Source organism: Grus americana, chromosome 1, assembly GCF_028858705.1.
Source record: "Grus americana isolate bGruAme1 chromosome 1, bGruAme1.mat, whole genome shotgun sequence".
NCBI classification, from domain to species: domain Eukaryota; kingdom Metazoa; phylum Chordata; class Aves; order Gruiformes; family Gruidae; genus Grus; species Grus americana.
Genome location: NC_072852.1, coordinates 102964419 through 102988499, shown reverse-complemented (window position 1 = coordinate 102988499; position 24081 = coordinate 102964419). Strand labels below are relative to the sequence as shown.

General features: G+C 45.6%; 2 protein-coding genes across 2 annotated transcripts; both read left to right on the top strand.

The window, feature by feature from the left end:
* The first annotated feature begins 481 nt into the window (after window positions 1–481).
* Window positions 482–15755, top strand: POGLUT1 (protein O-glucosyltransferase 1). Its single transcript, XM_054807111.1, has 11 exons — window positions 482–596; window positions 1134–1224; window positions 3950–4093; window positions 4538–4673; window positions 6762–6883; window positions 8437–8496; window positions 9511–9610; window positions 10401–10459; window positions 12501–12668; window positions 13172–13228; window positions 13860–15755. The coding sequence occupies exons 1-11, from the start codon at window positions 512–514 to the stop codon at window positions 14014–14016; spliced, it is 1179 nt and encodes a 392-aa protein (XP_054663086.1). The 5' UTR covers window positions 482–511; the 3' UTR covers window positions 14017–15755.
* A 374-nt stretch (window positions 15756–16129) lies between these two features.
* Window positions 16130–23984, top strand: TIMMDC1 (translocase of inner mitochondrial membrane domain containing 1). Its single transcript, XM_054842076.1, has 7 exons — window positions 16130–16266; window positions 16418–16583; window positions 18026–18114; window positions 20026–20093; window positions 21063–21141; window positions 22341–22451; window positions 23024–23984. Exons 1-7 carry the CDS (start codon window positions 16172–16174, stop codon window positions 23121–23123), a joined length of 708 nt encoding a protein of 235 aa, XP_054698051.1. The 5' UTR covers window positions 16130–16171; the 3' UTR covers window positions 23124–23984.
* Window positions 23985–24081: the final 97 nt, after the last annotated feature.

Sequence of the window (24081 nt, the reverse complement as noted above, 5' to 3'; positions counted from 1 at the left end):
TTACAGGTTGGACAAACTGATGAATTCAGGTGTCCAGGGAAGTTCCCCCTCAAAAAAACCCCCAATCTCAAAGGGAGTGAGGGCCACACCTGCATAAGGTTCGTGGGACTCCTGAGCTGCAAACGAGTGTGGCTAGGAGATTATTTGAAGGCACTATCACAGATGGACACTCAGACCTTCTCTGGGCAGTGGATATTTTTGCAGCACAGTCCCCACCTACGGTAGCCCCCCCCCCAATGCCTTTATTCCATAAGCTACAAAAGCCGTCTGTGGTCACGACGTGGCTCCCGCGGGGGTCCCCCCACACGCACCCCTTGAGTGGGGAGGAACACTGCCACCACAGAGCAGGAACTACAGTTCCCATCAAGCACCGCGGCATAACGCCCGCTGCTAGCGCCACCATCTTTTTGCAGGGCTGGCAGCAACGGCCGCCATCTTTGGTTAGGGCATCACCCGCGCCCGCCACCGGCGGAGAGTCGCGCATGCGCAGGGCGGTGTTGGCAGCGGCGGTATGGGGCGGCCGGCGCTGGCCTTGTGGGTTCTGGCGGTGACCGTCGTGTGGCGGCTGGAGCCAGCCGTGGCGGGCGGACCGGCAGGTGAGCGGCGCTCTGGGCCTTCCGTGTCGTCGGGGTGTGCTGGTGTTGCCGGGGGAGGGGGAACGGGATGCGCTTTCGCGGTCGGCGGCGAGGGTTGGTGGCCCGGGCGGGAGCCTGCATGTCCTGTGAGGGCGCCGAGGGGGTCCCGCTTCCTCCTCCTCCTCCGCCCGGCCGGGTAGCATCCTGGGCACCCCGCCACGGTCCCCGGGCTGAAAGGGAAGCCGGGAGGAGCCTATCAGCTCCTCCCGGCTTCCCTTTCAGCCCGGGGACCGTGGCGGGGTGCCCGATCCACTGCCTCTCCCCCGGCCCCCCTCAGCTGGGTGGCCCCTCTCCTTGCCCGTGACGGCTTTTCTTTCCCCCGCTTGCTTTAGACACGCTCTCGTTGAACTGCATGGGCTGGAGCAGCACTGGAGGGTGTTGCGGGACCTTGGTGTATTGCTGTTGCCAGCTGGGCCAGAAATCATGTTCGGCTCCCGCTAGTTGCTCTGGTAGTTTAATGGGTTAATTCCTTTGAGTTTTCTTTCCTGTGTATTTTAGATGCCAAATGGAAAACTATAACTGACCAAATTAAGAAAGCTGTGGAAGTCTATAAGCCGTGTGTAAAGGAGAATTGCAGCTGCCACCAAAGGTGAGAGACCAGTTTCCTTTTGACTGCACAGGCCTCTAGCCATGGCAGGGAATACTTTTGCCAGCACTGATGGATGGGAATTAGTTATGGAATATTTGGGCTCATGGAATATTTGGGCTCTGAAGTGTCACGTCTGCAGCCATCAGAATTCACGGTGCTTGCAAATGGGAGGTAATCAATGGCACTGTGTGAAACAGATTGCCCTCCATAGTTCCAATAGAAGGTGTGTCCACCTGCAAACTGGTCATTCTTGTTGTCCTCTATGATAGAGCAGCATATGCTATGTCAGCATTTCATATATGATCACACAATAAACTCATACACAGTTGACGATATTTCTGTGTTAACAATCCACTTCCGCCTTCTCTCTCAGTGGAATGTTGCTAACAAGTCTTTCTCCGGGGCTTTTAAAAGTTGAAGAAATCAAGTATGTGCAAAATATTTAAAACCAGCTAGATTAAGAAAGGCTATTAAAGAACACAGATTCATTTGGCGTGATAGCGTGTTGTACTTTACTCACTCCCCGTGCTTGGAAAGGGCTTCCAGTGGAAGAGGGGAGGGGAGAATTGAAGAAGTGCTCTTTCTAGGGAATTTAGCTCGCTGCTTGTGAGAATTGGAGTGGCAGTGGATGTTTAAATACCTGATCTTCACATGACCAAAGTATGATCCAAGGGGAGCTCTTTGAGGAAGACACAAGTCCTGTTTATTTTTTTATATAACTATGGAGCATTATGCAAAATGCCAGCACTTTGCCTAATCTTCCTATGGTGATTTAGTGCAGAGAGCTAGAGACTTACACATGGATGCAAAACCACTGTAGGCGGTACAAGTGTTAGACATAGCCAGACCAGATTTCCCTTCTGTTCCCACTGGTAGAGCATGACTTCAGCATGGAGAATATTACAGGTGCGTAGGTCATCACTGTAATGTGGGTAGGGACTGTAGAACTGGGTTTTTCTGATATCTTTAAGTAATGTTTCTATTTAAAGGGGAAGAGGGAATACAGGGAAGAGTCAAAATACCCTTTTGTCCTTAGGATTTGGATTCCAAAGGCAGGAACACAGATGCCCAATTTTAAGCCTCCTATTTAATAAATACTAGATGTGCTCATTCATTTTGGGGGCGAGATGAGTGCTGTATTGGATTTTAATGAGTCATATAATGCAACTGTACACTCTGTTTGGAGTTTTGGATCTTCATTGCTCTTGAAATACTGATGAAGAAAGATCTCTCCTAGTTTAGCCTTCCAGTCTTTTTCCTCAGTTCCAATTCAGATACAGCCTGGAGATATCTCCTGATCTTTAAACATGCACTCCGCCATGTCCTCCTCACCTTTGGGAAGGACACCTTCCCAAGTGGTTACAACCTCCAAACCTGCTTCAGAACATGATAGGCAATAGTAACACAAGGTTACAGTTGCTATGGTTCTCCAAACCTAATTTTTGCTACAGTGGTAGTTCATTTAAGGGTTGTTAAGGAGCACTGCTATAGTGATGGACATTACAAAACTTTTCCCCATATAACATATTCTACTTATGTCTAGTCTTCTGTGACTCAATGGCCAAGGACTTAAGGTCCTAACTTGTTTGTTATTACCTTTCAGTTGTTGCTTAGATTACAATGACATGGATGTGCCATAAAACTGCAACTGTCTTCCTGTTCTCAAGCTCATTACATTTGTGTCCCTACCAGACTGCTTGTCCTGTGGTCAGCCCATCATTTTGGTGGCAATTCTTTATGTTTAACAGTTTTTCACCTGATTTCAAAATGGTAGAATCCTGGAGGTTGGAGGGGACCTCTTTGAGATCATGAAGTCCAACACCTCTGCTCGAGCAGGGTTGCCAGGACTGTGTCCAGTCAGGCTTTGAGTATCTCAAAGAATAGAGACTCCACAGCCACTCTGGGCAACCTGTGCCAGTGTTTGAGCACCCTCACAGTGGGATCACTCCAACAGCCTTGTATTAAACTAAGGCATTGATGCAGTGTCTACCAAAAAGTGGGGAGCATGTAACCATGGCTATTACAATCTGACAGTGTTGTTAAATGCTCCAAGGAGTTAGATCTGAGGGCCTTTAGACTAAATTTATATAAACTGCATCCTCCTTCTGTATGTTCTTATATTCATTAAGTTTATATTTTCATACTGCATTCCTGGAGCTCACTGGTGCCATGCAGCTGTCACAGAACATGTACTACATAGGCCTGTCCTCCTGGGCTGGCTTTCACCACACACAGCATTATTGGGTGATGCTGTTCCTTGTGACTAGGCTCTTACTTTCTTTTTTAATATCTAAATAGCATGATGTTGTGTGAGTAATTTGGTCTTGGTGTGGCCCATCATTTGTGGAAGGCCAGAGCACAAGCTTTGCAACTCAAAGGTTGAGTTGAGGGCTTTTACCCATAACTTTCCCAGGGTATGTAAGGTGCTTTCTGGGAGAGTAACTAGAGTTGTCCATGTTGATTTAGCCACAGAGTCCTGTGCTGGGCTTTCTGTTTGGGCATGCAGCACGTAGATATTCAAAGAATGAAGCTTGGACCTTTGAGTCTCTGAGTAACAGCTCTTCCAAGCGACTTAAATCAAATTCTCCATTATGCCACATGCTGCAGAACTCCTGGAAGCTACGTGGAGCTTGTTTTAGCTAGAAGTCTGTTCTGTATCCTGCAGTAATTTAATGCACAGTATCCTCCCTATTGTACATAATAATGACTGATTGTTTCATTTCAGTGTCTGGAAGCAGGACCTTGCTCCTTTTCGAGGTGGCATTTCCAAGGAGACAATATCAGATGTGGTGAGCAGGAAGCTTGGGACGCACTACCAAATCATTAAGAACAAATTGTACCGTGAGCAGGACTGCTTGTTCCCTGCAAGGTAAGAGCTGTGCAGAAGATCTTGTCTTCCTAGCTGGGACTCAGAAGTACTTCCAGCTCTGCCAAGTTGAAAGTCATTGAGCACAATGGTATTTCAAAGGTCTGAATTCCTTACTAGGGCAGGAGCCTAGAAAATTAGGTATGAGGCTTAAATGTAGCAAGAGGTAAGCATCATTGTTGCACTGCAGTGCAACTACCAAGGGTTGGTTGGTTGTGGGATCCCAGAGAAAGCTGCAGGTCAGGCCAGATGTAACAGGAGGGGTTGCTTCACTGGTGTCTGTACTGCCTGGGGGGCTTAGAGGCTGCTATAGGCAGTTCCCAGCCTGCATCATGGTATGGCTCAGGCTCACTGTTTCTTCTGCTCCTGCGCAGAGAAAGGCCTGCAGGAGACTGCAGGGTTCTGCCTTCTCCTTATAGTTCTTTGCCATATGTTGTTTGTCCACAGATGCAGTGGAGTTGAGCACTTCCTTCTGGGGATCATCAACCGCCTCCCTGACATGGAAATGGTGATCAATGTGCGAGACTATCCCCAGGTCCCCAAGTGGATGAAACCCATTATTCCAGTCTTTTCCTTCAGTAAGGTGCGCACACCTCTTAAGAGCTGAGACATGCATGTCCTCCTTTCTCTTGGGAATGTGTTTTTGAGGATGATTCCCCACAGATTTCCTGTGTGTCAAAATTGCTTGCTCTTTTTTGCTCTTCGTTTACTTTCGCTTCCAGTTTTCTGGCAGACAGATTTGCAGATTTATTCAATAGAACACTTTCTCCCCATTAGCTCCTCTTCTAGGTCAAAAAATGTACCTCTGCCACAATGGATGCACAGCTGGATGGGACACGTGCCATCATCACTGTCATTTGCTACAATGCCTCTGTTAAAATCGTATTTGTAATTTATCAGTGTTGTTAAGGATTTTTGATCGTCAGTCAGCTGTCATACAGTTAATCTCATTTAATATGGCTATTTCAGTCCTCTTTTTTGGTAGCACACATAAGTGTTTCTTATCTTTTCTGTAATATTAGTCTCCTGTGAACCTTTTTCCCCTGGATTCCCTTTTCCATCTCCAAACATGCACACACACGCAGAGGCATGCACACAGACAGAGACATTCATTCTCTGCGTCTCTGTTCCCATGCTGGAGAGCCCTCCCATTGTGAAACCTGACTGTAGCATAGTGTCTTATCCTTTCCAACAAAATATCATTACACCTCAAGCTTCAGGTAATCTTGCTTTGCCTTAGTGTATGCCCAACATGCAGAAATCCTGCACCGTCATTACCTAACCCTGATCATGATTCTGTCCTTGGAGGAAGCCCAGCAGACAGTAAGTTGCAAAAAGAAGTAATAAACCATTTGCTCTTGCTAGTTCAGGCCCTATTCTGTTTTGGCTAACTTGTAGTATCTCACCCAGGTCTTCAGCTCATGCAGTCTGAACCCTAATACAATCTGTAACTATTGGCTACTCCCCAGCCATTCTAAAACTCTCTTTAGAATTTCAGTACAGCATTGCAAGCACTGTCATTCAAGAACCATATTCACTGCCAGATGTTGTAGTAGAGCTAGCTGTCTTGCCCCTTGACCATCGCACAGCCTTAACTCTAGCCAGCAGAACCCAAACTGATGCAGAGCAGGTTGCAGGATTTTAATCTTTGCAGCCATATTCATCATCCTGCCACTGGGTGCCTTGCAGGACCCTGCAAGAAATTGAATTCTATGGTCCTATCTGAACTGTAACCTCAGCCCTAACCTTAACTGACACCCGGTGACCCAAGCACAGCTCACATTTAACCAGCCAGTGTTAATCCCTACCAGAATTGAGCGAGGCTCCAGGACGCTGGTCCAGGGTGCTTTCTAAGGCTGGAAGCGTAAGGGATTGCAGGATTGTCCAGTTCTGCATCTTGCAGGGCTGACCCTGCGATGGTGGTGGAGCTGTCGTGGTTTGTTATCAATGCCTGTTTATAGCAAGATGGAGAAGGAGCAGATCATAGAAGCACACACTCTATAGATCATGGGCCCCAGCCTTGTAATCACATTGGTGGCCTTGGACTCTCTCCTGTATCTTCAGGTGACAGATAGATGGATAATTTGGATGAAAGTTTATTACTCGTACAAGGAAGTGACCTGTAGTCTTGTTTCATGAAAGGGTTTAGTCTTAAGTGCTGGTATTCCCTCTGATTAAATGGGAATTTAAGGATCCAAATAGGACTGAGGAACTGAAACTCTTGCATGACGTCAATATTTGTTGAATTTTTAAGTGAACTTTAGGAAGGCTGGAATGAACTGAAGTGTTGAAAGTCTAAAAGTCAAAGTGTCTAGAAGTGCCTCTATTTCTGAGGAGATAATAATGCCTTGACTTATGATCAGTAGAAAACATTGGTAGCTACGCGTAGACACAAGTCTTTAGAAAGGTGAATGGAGCTCAGGTCTTCTGCTATTTACTGATCAGCTATACCCTGGAACTTTTTTGTTATTTTCTAACATGAAAGTCCCGTGTTGTCACGCAGCAAGACACAGCCTTTTTTAAATTATTGAAAGCTCTCGTGGCTGCTCACGGGACAGTAACGGAGAAAGCTGACAGAACTCCCAGAAGGGGCATTCATTACTGGTGAGCTCAGTCAGTAAACTGAAGTAGATATTACTCTTATTCTTACATTACTCTCCTTTTTCTTTAGACACCTGAATACAATGATATCATGTATCCTGCCTGGACGTTTTGGGAAGGAGGACCAGCTGTTTGGCCAATTTACCCAACAGGTTTAGGACGCTGGGACCTCATGAGAGAGGACCTCAGGAGGTATGTTTTGGAAATGGTTACATGGAAGGGAAGATTTAATGGAAGACAAACTCACAGTAAAAGCCATCTAGCACTGGGCAGCATTAGGGCAACATTAAAGTCTCAGACCACAGGTCTGTTGGCCTGTGATCTGTCCTGCTGCCTCTCATTAACTACAAACAGCCTAACTGCTGTATGAAAATTCTCCATGGAAACCTTGGATGATGTAACTAGAAGTTATAATTAGCTTCTCTGTTTCCAACACTTTAGTAAGGAATGCAGAGGACAAAGTATGCACATTCTTCATGCTGTCAGGGCCAGATTACTATCATTTTTTGCTGGGATAGGGTTTGTCAATAAAGCAGCAGTTATCTTTTGCCTGCAGAAATCTCCCCTGACACATGGAAATATTTTCCTTTGTTTCCAACTACTTCTCTAAGAGCTGTGGTTTTTTCACTGCAGGGATGATCCAGGATATTTGTGTAAGCTTCTGGAAGGGTAAAGGAAAGCCTTCTTTAGATCTGCTTTTACTTGAGTATTGTTGTGCAATAGAGAAACCTGGAATCGTTCCCAAGAATCAAGAGTCATTACTGGGCTTGAGAGTAAGACAGAAGATGTTTCTGACTGGGAATCTTTCTTTTGGCAGGATCTTTGACTATTAGCAGAATAGGGGCTGTTTCCTATGGAGAGTGACAAAGTGTGTGACAGTGAGTGAACGTAGAAAAGTAACAAGAAAAAAAATCACCTTGATGTCAATCACTTGCCATCAGAATGCAAGGCTGAATGTTTCCCTCTTTAAAATCTGAAGATCTGTGGGACTAATCATAGCTGAAGCCGAATGTGATAAAATATAATCAAGGTCCAAAGCATTTACTTATCCTTCCTTTCCCAGTGAGCCCCACTTGTGTCACTGGTTACAAGCAGGTGCAGAGCTTTACCTGTGCAGATCAATTTGGGGATCAGGACCGACATATCAAGCCAAGTGAAACAAAAAAGTGCAACAAAAAGTTCCCTGAAGGGAGGCAGGTGACTGCACCGACAGAAATAAAACGTGAACAGCTGTTTTGAAGGACTTGTTTAGATTTAAAATCAAAGTTATTTGGGAAAAGAATGAACCCTTGTGTTTTAAATGCACAACACTAGGCAGGTTTTTTTGTTTGCTATAGTTTAGGGGTTTTTTTTAATGGGAAATGACAGTGGTTAGAAACTAGTCATTTTGCACTATCCATATTCAATAAAGTACTGAAAAATAAAGCAACAATGCAAAAAGTGGATTCAAATTTTAGGTAAACTTTAATACCCTTAAAGATTTGCTGAGGGACTTGTGTGTAATTCATTGTTTTGACTGAAAAATATTCTGAAAAGTAGCCTATGTCATGTTGCATTAAACACAATATTCACAGGAAAACCTGTTTCATTGGACCTGGCTGAGAGTTTTTTCTGCTATAATGAAGAAAGTGATTTCCATCAAAAATGAAGAATGATAAAAAGAGATCATGCTGTGAAAACTGATGAGAGCACTGTTTCATGGTTATATTAAATCATTTATTGCCATATATAAACAATATTTTCAGATCTGCAGAAAAATGGCCGTGGATGAAAAAAATCTCTAAAGGATATTTCCGAGGATCCAGGTGAGCATATTTTTCTATAGCAGGAGATTCTAGCAAAAAATGATGCAACAGCTGTCTGTATATAGAAGTTTCTATATCTCCAAGACCTAAACAAATGTAACCTCAAATGAGTTTTTTAAAAGTAAGGAAAGCGAGATATTTTGTATAGCAGCATTTCACCATTAGTGATTCTCCATAAGAATTGCCATTTGCAACTAGTTTATTATAAATCTAATATTGGAAACAGAAGTTGTGATGGATTTGCTACGTTATTTCTCAATGAGTAAAACTGTCACACTGGGAACCAGCTTGTTTTCTTCTGTGACGGGAACTGCAGGTGCGTGATACAAATTTAAAGATTTGATATTGATGTGCATGCTTCTTGCCAGTGTGAATACTTTATTCGTCATGCAAGTGAATCAACAAGTATTCTTGCATTAAATTACCTGAGTGGTGGGGGACAAGAGAGTAGATTATTTTTGCCCTCTCTCCAGTGACAGTTTGAAAACAGTATTAAACTCTACTTCTTTTTGTTCCTCCTCCACCCCCAGTAGGGATGGGTTTGATATCTTAGGCTCAGGAGATGATGATGAGTGAGTCTCAGGGATGTCATAACCTTGTTTATCAGTAGTGTTTTAAGTTAGTGTCAGAGGGATTGAGTGCTGAAGATGCTTAGCATCTCTTCGCTCACTTTCTGACTTAGAAGGGAGTTAAAGTATTTGGCACCCATGAAGATAAGGCCTGAAGGAAACAACATCTCTGCCGATCTCTCCTGGGTATTGCTTAAATAATACTATTAAATATTTCGTAAGTGAAATAGAGAAACATGGCCTTAAATAATTTCAAGACACATAATTCACTCTCTTCTGCTAGTATACCCTTGGCCAGAAATACACTGTATAGTAGGCACTTCAAAATGCTTTCGGGGCGCATAAGGAGGTTAGCCTCATGAAGAGCCAGGGTCTTGAGTCCTGTCGTTTGTTAGCTGTGTTGGGTCGTGTGGCTTGCCAATTACTGATAGCATTTCTTTTGCAGAACGAGCCCTGAGAGAGATCCCCTAATTCTGCTGTCCCGAGAAAACCCAGAACTTGTTGATGCTGAGTACACTAAAAACCAGGCTTGGAAATCTGAGAAGGTGTGTGGGTGTTGTCTGCCTCCTGAATGTGAAGGCCAGAAAGGGTAGCGTTGCAAGATGGCTTTGATGATTGAGATGCATCTTGTTGGAGAGTTGTGGGTGGTCCTCTAGAGTAGGGCAGGCTTGAAGTTCCCTTGATGGCCACATCTCTCTGGTGGATGAAAGGAAGGAGTCTTTAGAGCTTGGCAGGCCAAACATTTTTCTTCTGTCTACTCTTTTTGTTCAAGGAAACCGGCACACATAAGAAAAAGAACCTGTGCCAATCTCCTCCTCTTCGATTACAACAAAATTAGCCAACTCTTCCCCTTCTAGCCCCAAGATGCCTGTGTGGTGTTGTCAGTCTTTTTAAGCCTTTTTCTGTCATCTCTATTTCTTGGTCTTGTTGTTGATAACTTTCTGATAACTGTTGCTGATAACTATTTAGTTCCATACTTAGTCTACAGTCCAGCTCTCTCCAGACAGTCTTGGCTAATCTGGTTACACTTGGCTTCACGTAGCCCATTGTCCCAAGCTGGTTTCAATTCTGTAGCTGCCAGCTAAACATTATCATTTAATGTGTTTGTGCTGGTGTTTGCTTACAGGCAGTGTGTAATTTACTGAACTTTTTTTCTTGTTTGAAGGGCTGGGAATTCTTCATAATGCTTACAAAAGCCCACCAGAGAATGTTTTCGCAGAATTGCGAATGGAGGGATTGGAGACTTCAACTTTGTTTCTAACTGAGAAGGGAAAAAAATACGAAATCACCATATAAAGTTTACTGATTTTTTTTTTTAATTCTCTTTAATTTAAGGACACCTTGGGAAAACCTCCTGCAAAGGAAATTCCGCTGGTTGATCACTGCAAATACAAGTAAGAGTTTTGATTAGTAAAGCTGTTCAAGGGCTATGGGTTATTTCTTGCCTTGCATGGTCTAAGGTCTAATTCCAGTAACCAGCTCGATGCAGGCAAGAAAGCTTGTGCACAGACTTAAGGCAGTTGAAAAGTCAGGAGCTTAGCATGACCTCTTTCAGTGTCAGCTTTTCCCTGTCAGATCAGGAGAAATAAAAGTGCTTTGGGGAAAGTAAAGGTCTTGGATCACTAATAAATGTACAGATCGAAAATTTTATTTTATTTTAATCAAAAAGGCTTTCTAACAATTTTTCTTTATATTCCTGTACCAAGCTGCGTGTTCAAAATTGGTTTTTTCCATACTACAGTGATAGCATTACTGTCTTCAAAGACAGAAGGAACTGAAGAATCATGTCTTAATATGCATTCTGGGGCAAGTGTTGCCACTGGATGTATGTAGTAAGAGAGAGAACCTGAAATATGATTGAGCAGATGCAGTATTGATTCATACATTATATCTTGTTTGGGAGAATGTGGTTTTGATTTACAAAGGTTTTTATCTTTTAACTGCTTTAGGGAGGGGGTTTTGGTGTAGTATTCTTGTGGGTTTCTGTGTAAAAAAACTCTTAGTGTGTATGTGCTTGTATGTCTGATGTTTTGCTTTTGCTTTAAAATTACCTAGGTACAATTCTATCAGCTAGAATCCACTGATGGAAGAACTCGGTCATTTGGCTGGATCTGTGTTTTTGTGCAAATGTGATTGACTTGTCTCATTTTATATTTCACTAGACTGTTGCCCAGATTTCTCCCTTCTGTTACACATAGTCTTCCCAACTCCTGATGCCTCCTAAGCCCCTCATACAGTACAGGCTGAGACATTCTCACACACTTTTGTCGTAGCCCAGGGTCTGGTAGGGTCAACATGAACTATTCGGTGCTTCCTTTGGTGCAGGTGCTGTAGCAGGCTGTCTGAGAGCAGTCGTCAGTGACTTGGCCGAGGTCATGGATGGTGGGAGCTCTGTCTGGAATTGGACAGAGGCGTTTCCTCGCTTCCAGACCACTGTTCTCGTTACATCTCTACATGTATTTGTGGAGTTCCTAATACAACGAGCTCCTCGTCCCTGCCTTGAGCTCCTAGGTAATACAAAATAATTTCAGATTTAATCCCTGTCGCTTACTGCTGAACTAAGTTTAGCTGTAATTCCTCATCTCACCCAAAATAGCTTAATTAAAGAACTCCCTTTCCCCAGCCCAAAATGTTTGACTTCAAAGATTATTTATATGTACTGAGGGGTTTTACCCACAGGAAAAACAGCTTTCCATATAATTGGAGAAATGTGGGTTTGAAAAAGCAAGCAAGCAAGCAAACATCCCTCTGAGATACAGTTTGCTAAGAGAAATCCCCCCCCAGTCAAGCCCACTTTACTAACTTGGCAGAAAATACTGAAAACAAAATTGTGGATTCTTTGTTATCTGCAAAGTCCATCTGTTGTGTGCTAGCCTATTTAACCTCCGAGGGTTGCATTCCCAAGTTAATATGAAACAATTAGATTCAGATTAAAGCAGGATCCTAGAGGAAAAAAGAGCAGCAAAAACCCAACTGAGATAGATGTGGCAAAGCAGAACAATGAACAAAAAAGCTCACTGCAAGACAACAGAGAATTGGGAAAAAGCTCCTCATGGTAACAGAGTCTCTGACATGTAGAGTCACAGGATCAGCAGCCATGTTGTGACCTTCCGTGCCTTGTCGGCAGTTGTCCATGAGGCCTCTTTTGGTTTGTCTTTATCAGAGGTAAAGCAACATGCCTTGACTTTTCTCCCTCAGTTTTGACAGGCAGCAGAAACTCACCTAGCACATCCTTAACTTCATCTCAGCTTTCCCGTGAGGAGCTTCAAATAGAGGTCTTCCCTTTGGTTTAGCAACAGGTGCTTGGCTCAGGGTGAGGGAGACCCCTCAGCTGCTACCTGTGAGGGAAGGCTACTCGAAGCCCGGTGTCTTAGTGCATTTCCTCACAAAATGCCAGGTGTAATCAGGTCCCTCTCTTTGCTTCTCCTCTTAAAGGTATCTGTTTAATTTCCGTGGAGTGGCTGCCAGTTTCCGGTTGAAACACCTTTTCTTGTGTGGTTCACTTGTCTTTCATGTTGGAGAAGAGTGGTTGGAATTCTTCTACCCCCAGCTGAAGCCTTGGGTCCACTACATCCCAGTCCGATCAGACCTCTCTGACATCAGGTGTGAGACCCCAAGCGTGCTCAGCAGAGCACTGCATGCCACAGGAAAGCACTGCTGGTGGTGGGAAGGCGGTTTGGTTTGTATTACACTAAGAAGTGCCTGCACTCCTAGGCATCAGGCAAAGGCTCTTGGAGGTCATGTTCTTTTCTCTTTATTACTGACCCCAGAGAATCCTTTGCTTGTATTACTTAGTACAGTTTCACTGGGCTATGGAGGTCTGTCACCCTTGCTGAAAGCAGCAGGGACTAGGCACTTAAATCTGCAAGTGCAGCAGCACAGATAAGGGAAAGAGGAACGTATCACTGGGCCAAAAATGTGTTAGCTCCCAGATTTCAGCATGCTGTCCAGAACTGATACACAACTGAAATGGCAGGCTGCTTCTGTGTTCTGAAATGAGGAGCACCAGTCCCTTGCTCGGCTGTAGATCCTGCAATAGTTTAGCTGAGGGTCAATGTTTTCCTTTGAGCTAGTTGTTTCATAGCATTTTTTGGTCTTCATTTTAGGGACCTGTTGCAATTTGTAAAGGAAAATGATGCCATAGCACAAGAAATTTCAGAAAGGTAAGTTGTGTGTCCTTTCTGGCTACTAGACAGTCTTCTTTCCAAAGCATTTTCTTATGCAGCTTTTGAAGGGGTTACCTATCAAAGACAGCCTAGTATTAATAGGGTGCAGTATAACTGATCCTCTACAATAACAGCAGGAGGGTTGGAGAGCTCGTAACAAGCAGGGGGAACCAGAGAATGAGATTATATGCTTAGGTCTTTGGTTCAGGTGCGACCCATGTCAGGAACCCCACTGCAAGCTATCAGAAGTTGAGAGCTTTAGTCTCGGTATGAGGCAAGCTGGCCCCCGGGAACTGTGTCTGCGTTATAAGCATTATGTATCCGGGCTGGCAGCGACTGCCTTCTGAAGCAGCACGCATCAGTGCTGCTCAGGCTGTATCTGAGCTGTGAAATCTGATTTTTATTATCCCAGATAACAAATACCATCTTGAGGATAACAAAAGCACTGCAACTGTCAGAGCTGTGAGTGTGAATGAGAAGTGTGAAATTAAAATAGACGATACAGAGCAGTGTATGTTGTTTTTCATTTGAAACACAGAAGAGTGAAAGTTGATATACATATAAAACAAAACTAAAGACTCTTGTAGGAACTGGAAATTCGCTCTGACTGTGCCTCGTGTGTCTCTAGGGGACGCCAATTCATCACCGAGCACTTGCAGATGGAGGATGTCTCTTGCTACTGGGAGCATCTGCTGTCTGAGTATTCCCAAGCCTTGACTTACAAAGTGAAAAGGAGGAAGAGCTACAGTGAGATCACTTCTGAACGGCTGAAAACAGAACTGTAGAGACTTCTCTGTTTTTCTCTTCAGCTCAAACTGATCTCTGTGGAAATCTGAAGATCAGTGTAACTTCTTTCTTGTTCTCTCAGACTTCTTATCCTTTACACTAGAAAGACAGAGAACAGCAATAGGCTAACTTTGAAATTGCTCCCGTACAGTGAGACCCAGTTATGCTGTCACTGTAAGAACGTGAAGTAGCATGTTGGATTATGGCTATAATGGGGTGGTTGTGCTTGTTGCTGGAAGAGGGTTCTTAGCATTTGGGACTTAGTTACTACCTGTCTCAGAATGATCCTAAATCCCATTCAGTCAATGAGAAGCCTTTCTGTTAATTTTACTGGACTTTTTACCAAGTCCTTGTGGGCAAGGTACACAGACTGTCAGCTGCACTCAGCTGGAGATACATGACAACCAGCCCCCTTTTTTTTTTTTTTGATGGTCATTGTTTTCTCACTTGGGATATTAGGTGTTCTCTGACAGAAGCAGGTACTGGGATTTGGGGTAACCTTTCTAGATAGCTTAGAGCTTAGTTTTCTGATGTTTGTGTCAGGTTTTTAAAGAGGTTGATGGTAAGGCTTTGATGTGCCATTGAAAGGACAAATGGTCCTTGCACAGTTAAACTACCTACCTCATAGGGGAGCGGCTGATCGTAATGATGTTGCCACTCTGGTCAGGCTGAGTAGCAGACAGTCAAGCAGTTGGCAACTGAGATAAAGATGGTTCATCCTCTGACAGATGAGCTGGGTGCCCGCACAGCCATGCAGAACTGAACCCCTGGTACCAAGCTCTCACTGGCTGGCTGGCCAGACATCCTTAAGAACCCAGAGAAAGTATACACAGAGGTAGAGCTCTTCTTTTTTCCAGATGTTCACAGATTCTCTGCTCTGATCCCCTTCTGTATTCTCTCTAGGGTTGTTTTTGTTGGTGGGGTTTTTGTTTTTTGGGTTTTTTTCAGGCTGGTAGCACATCTGCTCACTTCAGTATTCACTTTTCTTTCCCACTGCTGTTGCATTCCTTTTCTGATCTCTTTCAGTCTGGTTGAAGGAATGTCTTCAGTCACACACAGCAGCAGCTACACTCCACGTTACCTGGTTTGAGCCCAGTCACAGGTTGCTTGTGCTTGCTCTATTTATGCCCATTACGGGCTGCTCAGCTCAGAGGGAGTGCAATTTCTGAAATGCTCTGTGGTCCCTGAGTTGAGAGGCCTGGTAGGACGTAGCGTCTTCTCTGGCATCCAAACAGACACTCAGAAGAGTGTGGGCAGCAGTGTCTGCCTCCCAGGTGAGCACCCTTGATGATAAAGCGGCCTCGAGGCGTAGGAAGCAGCGTGCTAATGGAAGAGAACAATACAACAGCTCACGGTCTCCTCTGCAGTCAGTTTGGATCAGAGAAGAAGAAAACACTACAAGGAACAGTAACGCTAAGTGCATGCACACACATATGCGCTCACGGAGGCCTGGCAGCGCTGCCCAGCCCTGGGACTGGGACGTAACTGCCAGACCTATTCGTCAAGTGCTGGTTACATGACCAGTGCCTGGGTTATCCAGCAGGCAAAGGAAACAAATCGGGGTATTAAAATAGCCTGGTTTCTGAGGAAAAGACCTGTGCAAGCGTGGAAGGGATTTTCTGGTTTGGGATTTTTAGTCAACGGAGAAACGCCACTTTCAGAAACTGAAACAGCTATGTATAATGTTTTAAAACCATTTATAATGAAGTGCTTTTGCAATAAAACAAATGAAAATGAAGTTTTCTTGGATGCATCATTGCTTAGTCAGAATTGTAATAAAAGATGTGGATAGCCCCCAGCTGTTTTCCCAAAGACTGTGAGGTGTGCCTTTCTGGTTTTTCTCTGTCATGGTAACATTTAGGGTGTCACTACTTCCAGCTCCAGGTCACGGTGCCCTGTCACAGGTCACTCGCCTGTGTGAGCTGGGGGCTTTTCAGTCTCATTCCTTCTTGTTTCGCGTTGCCGAACCGGCCCTGGCCCATTGCTCTTTGTGGAGAGAGCCTCTACCTGCGGGGAAGCCGGGCTTCCCACGGGGACAGCGCGGCCAGGCCCCGTCCCGCCGTGCCGTGCCGTGCCGTGCCCCGCCGGGGGGGCAGGGGGCGCTGCCGCGCCCGCCCAGCGCTGCCGCCGCCTCCGCCGCCGCCGGGGAGGGCCATGGCGGAGGGGGTCGGCGCTCAGCCGCAGTTCGGCCGCCCCGCGCCGCCGCCGCAGACGGGCTGGGAGCGGCTCAGCGAGCTCTGGCAGCGCGAGTGAGGAGCGGACCGGGGCGGGCTGGGCTGGGCTGGGCCGGGGCGGGGCGGGGCGGGCCTCTGCGGGTGTCCGCAGGCAGTGGGCCCGGCGCTGCTCGCGGGCCCCCCCATGCCTCCCCCGCCCGAGTCCAGCCGTGCCCTTCTCTTACAGCGAGCGGCAGCGGTACCCGGAGGAAACGGTGAACATCATCAAGTCGGCCTTCACCGGGGGACTCGTCGGCTGGTTGTATGGCGGGCTGCCGGCTTTCTACCAGGCCCGGAAGGCCTTCATCGAGAGGAGCCACGGGGAGCTCTTCCAGAACCGCGCCGATGCGGTGGTAGGAGCCCCGCGAAGCCGGGAGCCCCGCTGGGCGGCAGGGGGGTGTTAAACGGGGGGAGAGTCCGGGGTTCTCGTCTGGGGAGCGGGACCGAAGCGCCCCCGGGGCTGCCGGGGAAGCCTCCGCAGCCGTGCGGGGAGAGGCACCCTGTGAAGGCTCTGCTTGCGGAAGACGTTGCGGTTGGGGCCGGCAGTTTGCCGTGACTTGTACAGGAGTCCTTGGGAGACCGAATGACCTTGTTCTAGTAAGATGCGTGACCCGCAGCTCTGAGCGTGCGCCTACCTTTGGTACTGTTTGGGGCCAAAATACCCAGGTGTTTGGTGTAGGTGCGTAAATGCGTACGGTCTGCCTAATCGTCTGCGGCGTAAGTTAGCTGTCCCGTGTTACCCGTGTGTTTCTGCACCGTCAACTTGAAACAAAGCGTCCTTAGTTACAGAAAAAGTTGATGACAAGGTTTACCATTCTGTTACATGGCTGATTAAACAATATGTCTTGAAAAGTCTTGGCTTTTAGATTTTAGTATGTTGGCAAGAGACTTCATAGTGTCAAGTCATAGTTGTCCTCTTATCTTATGCGTGTGAGTTCTTTTAAGACCATTTAAAATTCTTTTAGCTTATCACTACGCCTCACAACAAAGAACATTTGTGACATTTTGTAGATGTGTTTGAACTTTTAGAGGTTTGTTATTCAATTCAAATGTTGGTTATCTGAATTATTAGGGGAGAAAAACCCTTTACAAATCTGCCTAATTTTACAACATTCACTATTTAGATTTGGCGCCGATGTAGCGGCCTGCAGAGTATCGGTGCCTGGCTTCACTCTGTCCTTCTGCTGACTCTTTTGTATGAGCACCTGGGCTAAGCACTTATACCACAGGCACTGAAAGAGAGAATTTATTTTCTTTCATGGTATTAACTGGAATACTTTTAATTTTTATGAAGCTTCTGTTTATCACATCTTTTAAAAAGCCACTTATTGCCAGACTTTTAAGCACCAGTGCTAAACTGCAGAGCATGATGGTCTCTTAACATTTAAACTAGATGGTTATTATTTATTTACAGTTATTATTTATTAATGCTTATAAACTTGTAATAATTGAGAACCAGTTTCTAGTTCATCCCCCCTTTCTTCTCTGCTACTCTCCTGTACTGTCCTCAGAAAGCTCTCCCTGTCCCCCCAGATGGGTTTCAGCACTGGGATTAGAAAGACCAGTTGACATTACAAACTGGAATTAATTCTTGGTTTTCCTGTTGATGGCTGGGGTAAACGTGAGCAGCTTCTCCTCTGAAGATGGCCGACTTGATCCCTCAGGATCAGGATCTTGTTCCCAAGTGACATCAGTCCTGCGACCCGTTGCGCGTACCCCAGATTGCGGCGGGCTGGTGGTGCTGGCGAGGAAGAGTGGGGCTGTGATCTGTAACCTGTCTTCTCTCTCCCCCCAGCAATCTGCGCACCGGGCCGGTCTCAGGAGTTTCATCCGCTATGGCTGGCGCTGGAGCTGGAGAGTCGCCGCTTTCGTCACAGTATTCAAGTAAGTGTTTCCCGATGGTAGCACAGAAGAGGTGGCTTATGCTTAAGCACTAGTGGTGAGGAGCCTTTCGTGCCGGCACTGCTTGTAGCTGCAGCTCCTTGAAAGATTCCTGGTGATTGATTGAGGCTCAAAGTGGTTTGTTATCAGTGAGTCTGGTGGATAAGGCATGAACATGAAGAGGATTTAACCTTCTATAATTATCCCAGAATTCAAGTCTTCTAACGAACCTATACAAAAACCGAAAGTGGAAAAGCCCTGTTCCTTACCTCTAATCCATGCTTTTATTGACATGAATACAGTTCTTCCCTGTACTTCATAGGTTCTTTCTGCTTTTGCTTCATCTCTTCAGTTTGCTGTATTTTGCGTTTTTCTCTGGGAGTGTTACAGTGTGTTGGCTGTTTCTGGAACAGTTTTCTATCCCGTGCTAATTTTTCTCCTTTTTATTATGTCTCATTACCCCTAGTTTGTATACACTAGCATTACTCACCATTCTTTGTTCTTGTCCTCAAATGCTCGCACATGATCATCTTGTTATTAAGCAGTTGCTGAACTACTGGTTGTATGTACCTCTTTAGGCCTTCAAATTTTTTGTACACGCACAACCAACGCAAGAGGTAGTGTTCTGCTTCCCTCACTTTCTCCCGCAGATGTGTCAGTGCTTTTCTGACAATATAACATCAAACTAAACACACTCTTCCTGAGTAAAGCCCTTTAAACTAGGAATATCTCCTTTCCTGACGTTCAAAATGGTAAATTTATGTGTAAATTTAAATATGCGTTGACTAGACCTGCAGGCATGTTCTGTTTAAATTCCCCTTCTGCTTTTAAGATACTAAAAGTATTGACTAGCATTGTTTTGTATTTCTGTCTCCCTAATTTTTTTGTTCCTTTCTGAATTTCTTCCTCCATCTCTCTTGGTTTTTTTTTGTTTTTTTTTTTTTTAGCTCCTTTCTGTTTAGTGTCTTTTCTTCAGTTTAGTTAGCATACCATTTGCTTTCTCTCCTGGAGCTTTTGATTTTGGTAGATTTTCCTGGGCTTGACGTGTAACCTCGTCGTCTTCCACCAGATGTCTCCCCTGCAGCCAAATCATCCCCCTTTCTCACCACCCCTCTGCAAAAGCCTGTGAAAGAAGATACCTGCTGCGCCCTCTTAATTGGTTCTGTAAAATCCAAGTTGAAGATTTTGTCCTGCAGTTCTGCAAATTTTGAGTTTTGTAGTTCAAAACCAAACTGGTTTAGTTTTACCTTATATGAAGGCTAGGCTGCCATTACAGCGTTGGGAAGGAGAGGAAGATCACTGTTGACTTGTGGACGTCATGCAGAAGGCTTACTAAAGTGCTGGGGAGGATGTGGCTGCCAAACTGAGAACAAAGAGTAATTTGGGGCTAAACTGATGTTTTTGGAGGAGATGGTGTACCTACCTTGGCAGGAAATCTCATGCTGCAAGAGTAGGTGATGCTGCTGACATCACGAGTGTGACTTAGCTCCAGGGGTAGGGACTGTCTGCATCAGGCAAGGTCTTACTGATACTTGGATTCAGCTTCTGGGGGTAAAGGTGCTACGTCAGGACTGACTGACCGACGGGACCTTTTCATTGCTCAGTTGCTTTTATCCTTGAATATACGATGGAAAAAAAAATCTTTGATTAAAAAGAAAAAGAAATACTATCCCAGATCCAGGCTGGGAATCCTGGTATTCCCCAGCCTCTGGCTCTGCAGCTGCCTGCAGTAAAGTCACAGCAATCAGGGTGCTTGTGGCTGGCATGTGTGCGCTCTGGACAGATGGGCAACAAGGTGGTTAGAGGCAACCTGAGGGTTGGCTTAATGAAATCCAGCTTTATTTCAGGCTGTGTTTTGCTACCTGTCTTTTTCCATGTGCAACTGCTGACTCCCTCTGTGCCTTACCTTTGCAGCACGGTGAGCACTGGTTTGTCTGTGTACCGCAATAAAACTACCATCAGTAATTTTGCTTCGGCAGGAGGTAAGACTGCTCTGTCTTTGTGTATTTTTCTCTTTATGAGCGAGGGTCTTAAACGGGAAAGCAGAAGCAGAAATCTGTATTGCTTGGATTTGAGTGGTTCTCTAGCTTCTGTGTCTCTGGATTTGGTTTCAGGTTCTACCGAGTGCCGTTGTGACTTTGCTCCTTTATTTAACTGCTATGTGCCTTCACTTGTCACAGCGAGATATCGGTGCACTTCTGAAACCGTTGGGGAATATTGTGGTTATCAGTTCATCTTCAAAATACTTGTTGGAGTTTTTTTGGGTAAAAAATGCTTGCATAGGGTAAAGGCCACACTTGGTGCATAACCTGCTCTCATAACCACCTCTTTAGGAGGGAAAGCATTTCTTATTTCCGTGCTTTATAACAGTTCAGTGCGCTGCTTATAGACTACCCTTTTCACGCTGAGTTTTGCATGTCCGCTTTTGGCAATAGGGCTCTGGGTAAGTGATCTGCTTGTTCGGTTTTACCGGCTTTATTGCCCTTGCAGTTGGATACATGTTTTACTGATCTTTTCTGCCTTACATGGCAGGTACTATTATTAGCTGCTGTGGAATAGAAAAAAAGAGAGGAAGGAGGGATTGTGCTCAGCCTGGAGAGAGCTCAGTTTTACTTTCATAGATACTTTTACTTCTTAGCATTTCTTGGGGAGTTGCCCTGAAGCAGAAGGAGTTTTGTGCGATGTTTTAGTGCGGAGACCGTGTGGATAAAGACCTGGGGAAGTACTGCAACAGCCGCTCAGCTCCGGCTGTGGAAGCGTCTGCCTCTCAGGCTGGGGTGGCTGTATGGTGAGGGTCCCTCCCACTGGCCACGGTGCTTGGTTTCTGCTCTGATAAAAGTGGGTCTCGGCTCACAGGAGAGGAGAAACACAGCAAAGCAGCTCCCTCCGTCTGTACGTGATGGCTGGTGGGGGGCTGTTTGTGGTTTCAGTGAGTCTGTGGGTGTTTTTAGCCCTTACAGGAGCCCTTTTCAGAATGCACCTGGGCCTGCAGGGACTGGCAGGTGGCTTCGTGTTCGGAACAGCATTTGGGTGAGTTGTAACTGCTGCTGATCAAGGCGCAGCTACTCTTTAAGGGTGTTAGACAGTGGCCGCACACACCAAGCCTTGAATCATAGGTGGGGCTACAGAAGCTTCCCTTCCTCTCTTGCCTTGAGGGATTTTCTGTATCTCTCTTGGGACCTCATGATGATGACTTTTCTTCCAACCTTTAAACTGTTTTTGGTTGTTTTTTTTTTTCCTTCTCTTTTTCTTGATTTGTATTTTGCTGCTTCCTCAGTGATAACAACTGTGTGCTCTCAACAGAGCATCTTGCTGCTCTTTGCTTATTAGAGGAGACCCTAACTACTGTTAAGTAGGAAATTACGAGGATGGGTTAGACATAGACATGTCTCCTGTCCCCCCCTTCCTTGGCGTGGTCACTGATGACCCCAGTGGTAGTGCACAGAACCGTAGGACATCTGTTTTAAGAAACTGTGTTGTCTGTGGGCAAGGGCAGGAGTGTAAGACATGGCTTCTGGGCTTCCTTCTCCACTCCATCAGCAACTGCTCTTGTAGCAGCTCAGAATCCAGAGGGCGCACAAAGGGTGTTGGATGTCACGGTGACACCTTTTGAAGAAGGGTCCACCCTGGGAACTGCCATCCCCAGGCTGATTTTTTTTTACAAAATAAGCTCATCAAAGCCAAAATGTGGAGCAGCAGCCATTCAGAAATGGTGAGGAAGTAGCTGTGTGGTTGGGCTGCACAAACCAAGGCTGTAAGGTGACGCATCTTTTTGTGTGTGTCTTGCAGTCGTGTACCTCCTAAAGCTCCCCGGGGCATGGAGGAACTCATGGTTCTCTCTCAGGGGCTCTGCCCATCAGGACAGTGACCTCTTAACTCAGGAGAGCTCTGACTTTTCAAGCAGAACTGGGATTTCTTCTCAAAGTACTGAGTTGTGAATATCCACCTTAAATCCTTCCACCCCTTTGCCCTGTGGGTGCCTGTCAATAAGTAAATTCAAAATATGTTATCGAAGGGGCTACAGTGAGTCACAGCTGAAGACAGGCTGTGTTTGGTAGCTGACAGTAGAACGCGAGTACCTTAGGCTGTGGTGCGATGTGAGTATTGGGGAACATTACGCTCCACTGGTCTGGTGGCTGGCCCCCGCATGCTCCTTTTGGTGATGCCAGTAAGTTATTACTGTTGTGTGTCCCCTGGGTGACTTGTGACTTTTCTGCTTCCTCCTCTAGGATCCCTGCAGGGGGCCTCTTAATGCTAATGCAGAACCTAGTTGGTGAGACGTTGCAGGAGAAGAGAAACCGTGAGCGCAGGGAGCTGTATGAACAGAAGTTAGCAGAGTGGTAAGGAACACCTCTGCCTGTTCGAGCCTTTGACTAGAAGCATGTCTAGGTCTGTGTGGTTCAAACATTTAAAGAAGCCACGACACACTACGTTTTCTAAACCTTGGTTCTTCTGCTCTTCAGTTTTTGGTGTGTTTCACACACCAGTCTGAGAACTGCTGATGTAGTCTTCCCAGCATTAGGTGTTGCTGCTTGTTTTGTAACAAGTTATTTTGTTTAAAATTCATGTCCCCCCTGCCCAGTAACTCTGTGGCCATTTTTCACTTTCACGGTGGCCAAGAAGACAAGCAGGACAAGCACATCAGTATTTCTTTACCAAAATTGAGAGAGACCAGAACTCTGGCTTTGCCTTCATTGCTGCTTTCTTTCCACCCCTGTTAAAGAGAGGAAAGAAGGAGGACACCTGGAGGCCTTGGGAAGAAAGGGCTGTGGCACTGGTTGCATGACTTACTAAAACTCACAAATAGTGCCAGTTCTAGAAGAAACTTTTCAAGAGTTGGTATTCTGCAGTGATGCCTTTGTCAGGGGGGTACAGGCATAAAATTACTTTGCGCTCTCTCTTCTCTCATTAGGCAATCCAGGCTCAGTGTGACAGAAGATTTAGTCCAAACGGAAAGCAACACCCAGGGAGGACCGGAGACGGAGATAGCCAGAGAATCTAGGAGCTACTGACTCTTTCCCAGATCTCCGTTGTAAGCGGCTACAGTGTATGTTGAGTCTGCTTGTAATAGGCTTCAGTCAAGGGGTCATGGAAGTCTTCTGTGAGTGCAGTTATACCCTGTGCACTTGTGAAAAAGCATTTTGCTGAAAACATAGTTCACGGATGCCTATCACTACACAAGACCTTGGAAGGGCCAAACCTGTTCCACCTGAGAAGGTGGAAATGTGGACTAGAAAGCGTCATCTAGGTTTGGCAGGGGGTGAGGGCAGCCCCAAAGCCTCTTCTAGAACCCATTTCACTCCTGAAAACAGCCAAACCACCAGCAATGCAGAAATATTCAAGGTACAGGAGCCTATGAATAGTTTGGATGCTAAAGGTACCCTGATTGCAAAAGCTAATTATGCTCTGGTGAAAGCTGCTCTTCAGGCAGCACCTGAAGGACTTGCTGTGGCAGCCCCGGAGGGAGTGGTTCTCCTCCCCTCGCCATCCCCCTCCCACAGCTTGACTTGGCCTGGCTGGGACCCATTCTGTTTTGCTGACGGTGGTTTCTTCAGGCTTTTTGCAGAAAAAACACAGTTGGTTCCTACAGTACTTGGGGTATTTCGCAATCAATGTTGAGGAAGGGTGGAGGAGCTGGGAATGATACGGAAATACCCTGAAAAAAGACGTGGTTTGGGTTCCTCAATAGAAGTATGGCTGAGGGGGCCACAGAAAGGATGACTTGTTTCTGGTGGTGACGGTGGAAGAATTGGCACTATGGGCAATTTTAACAACAATAAAAAGGCCTCTAATTTAATGTGAAAGCTGGAAATTAGAGGATTACCTTTGGGGGAAATGTGGTTCAAGAGACTCAATAAAGCCAACTAGCAGTGGTGCTTGTGTCCATAAGTCTTTATGTTAGTACAGTATGTACTTTATGTTCATACAGTGTTTGCATTAGAGAAATGTACTTGAGTGATATCCCATGAG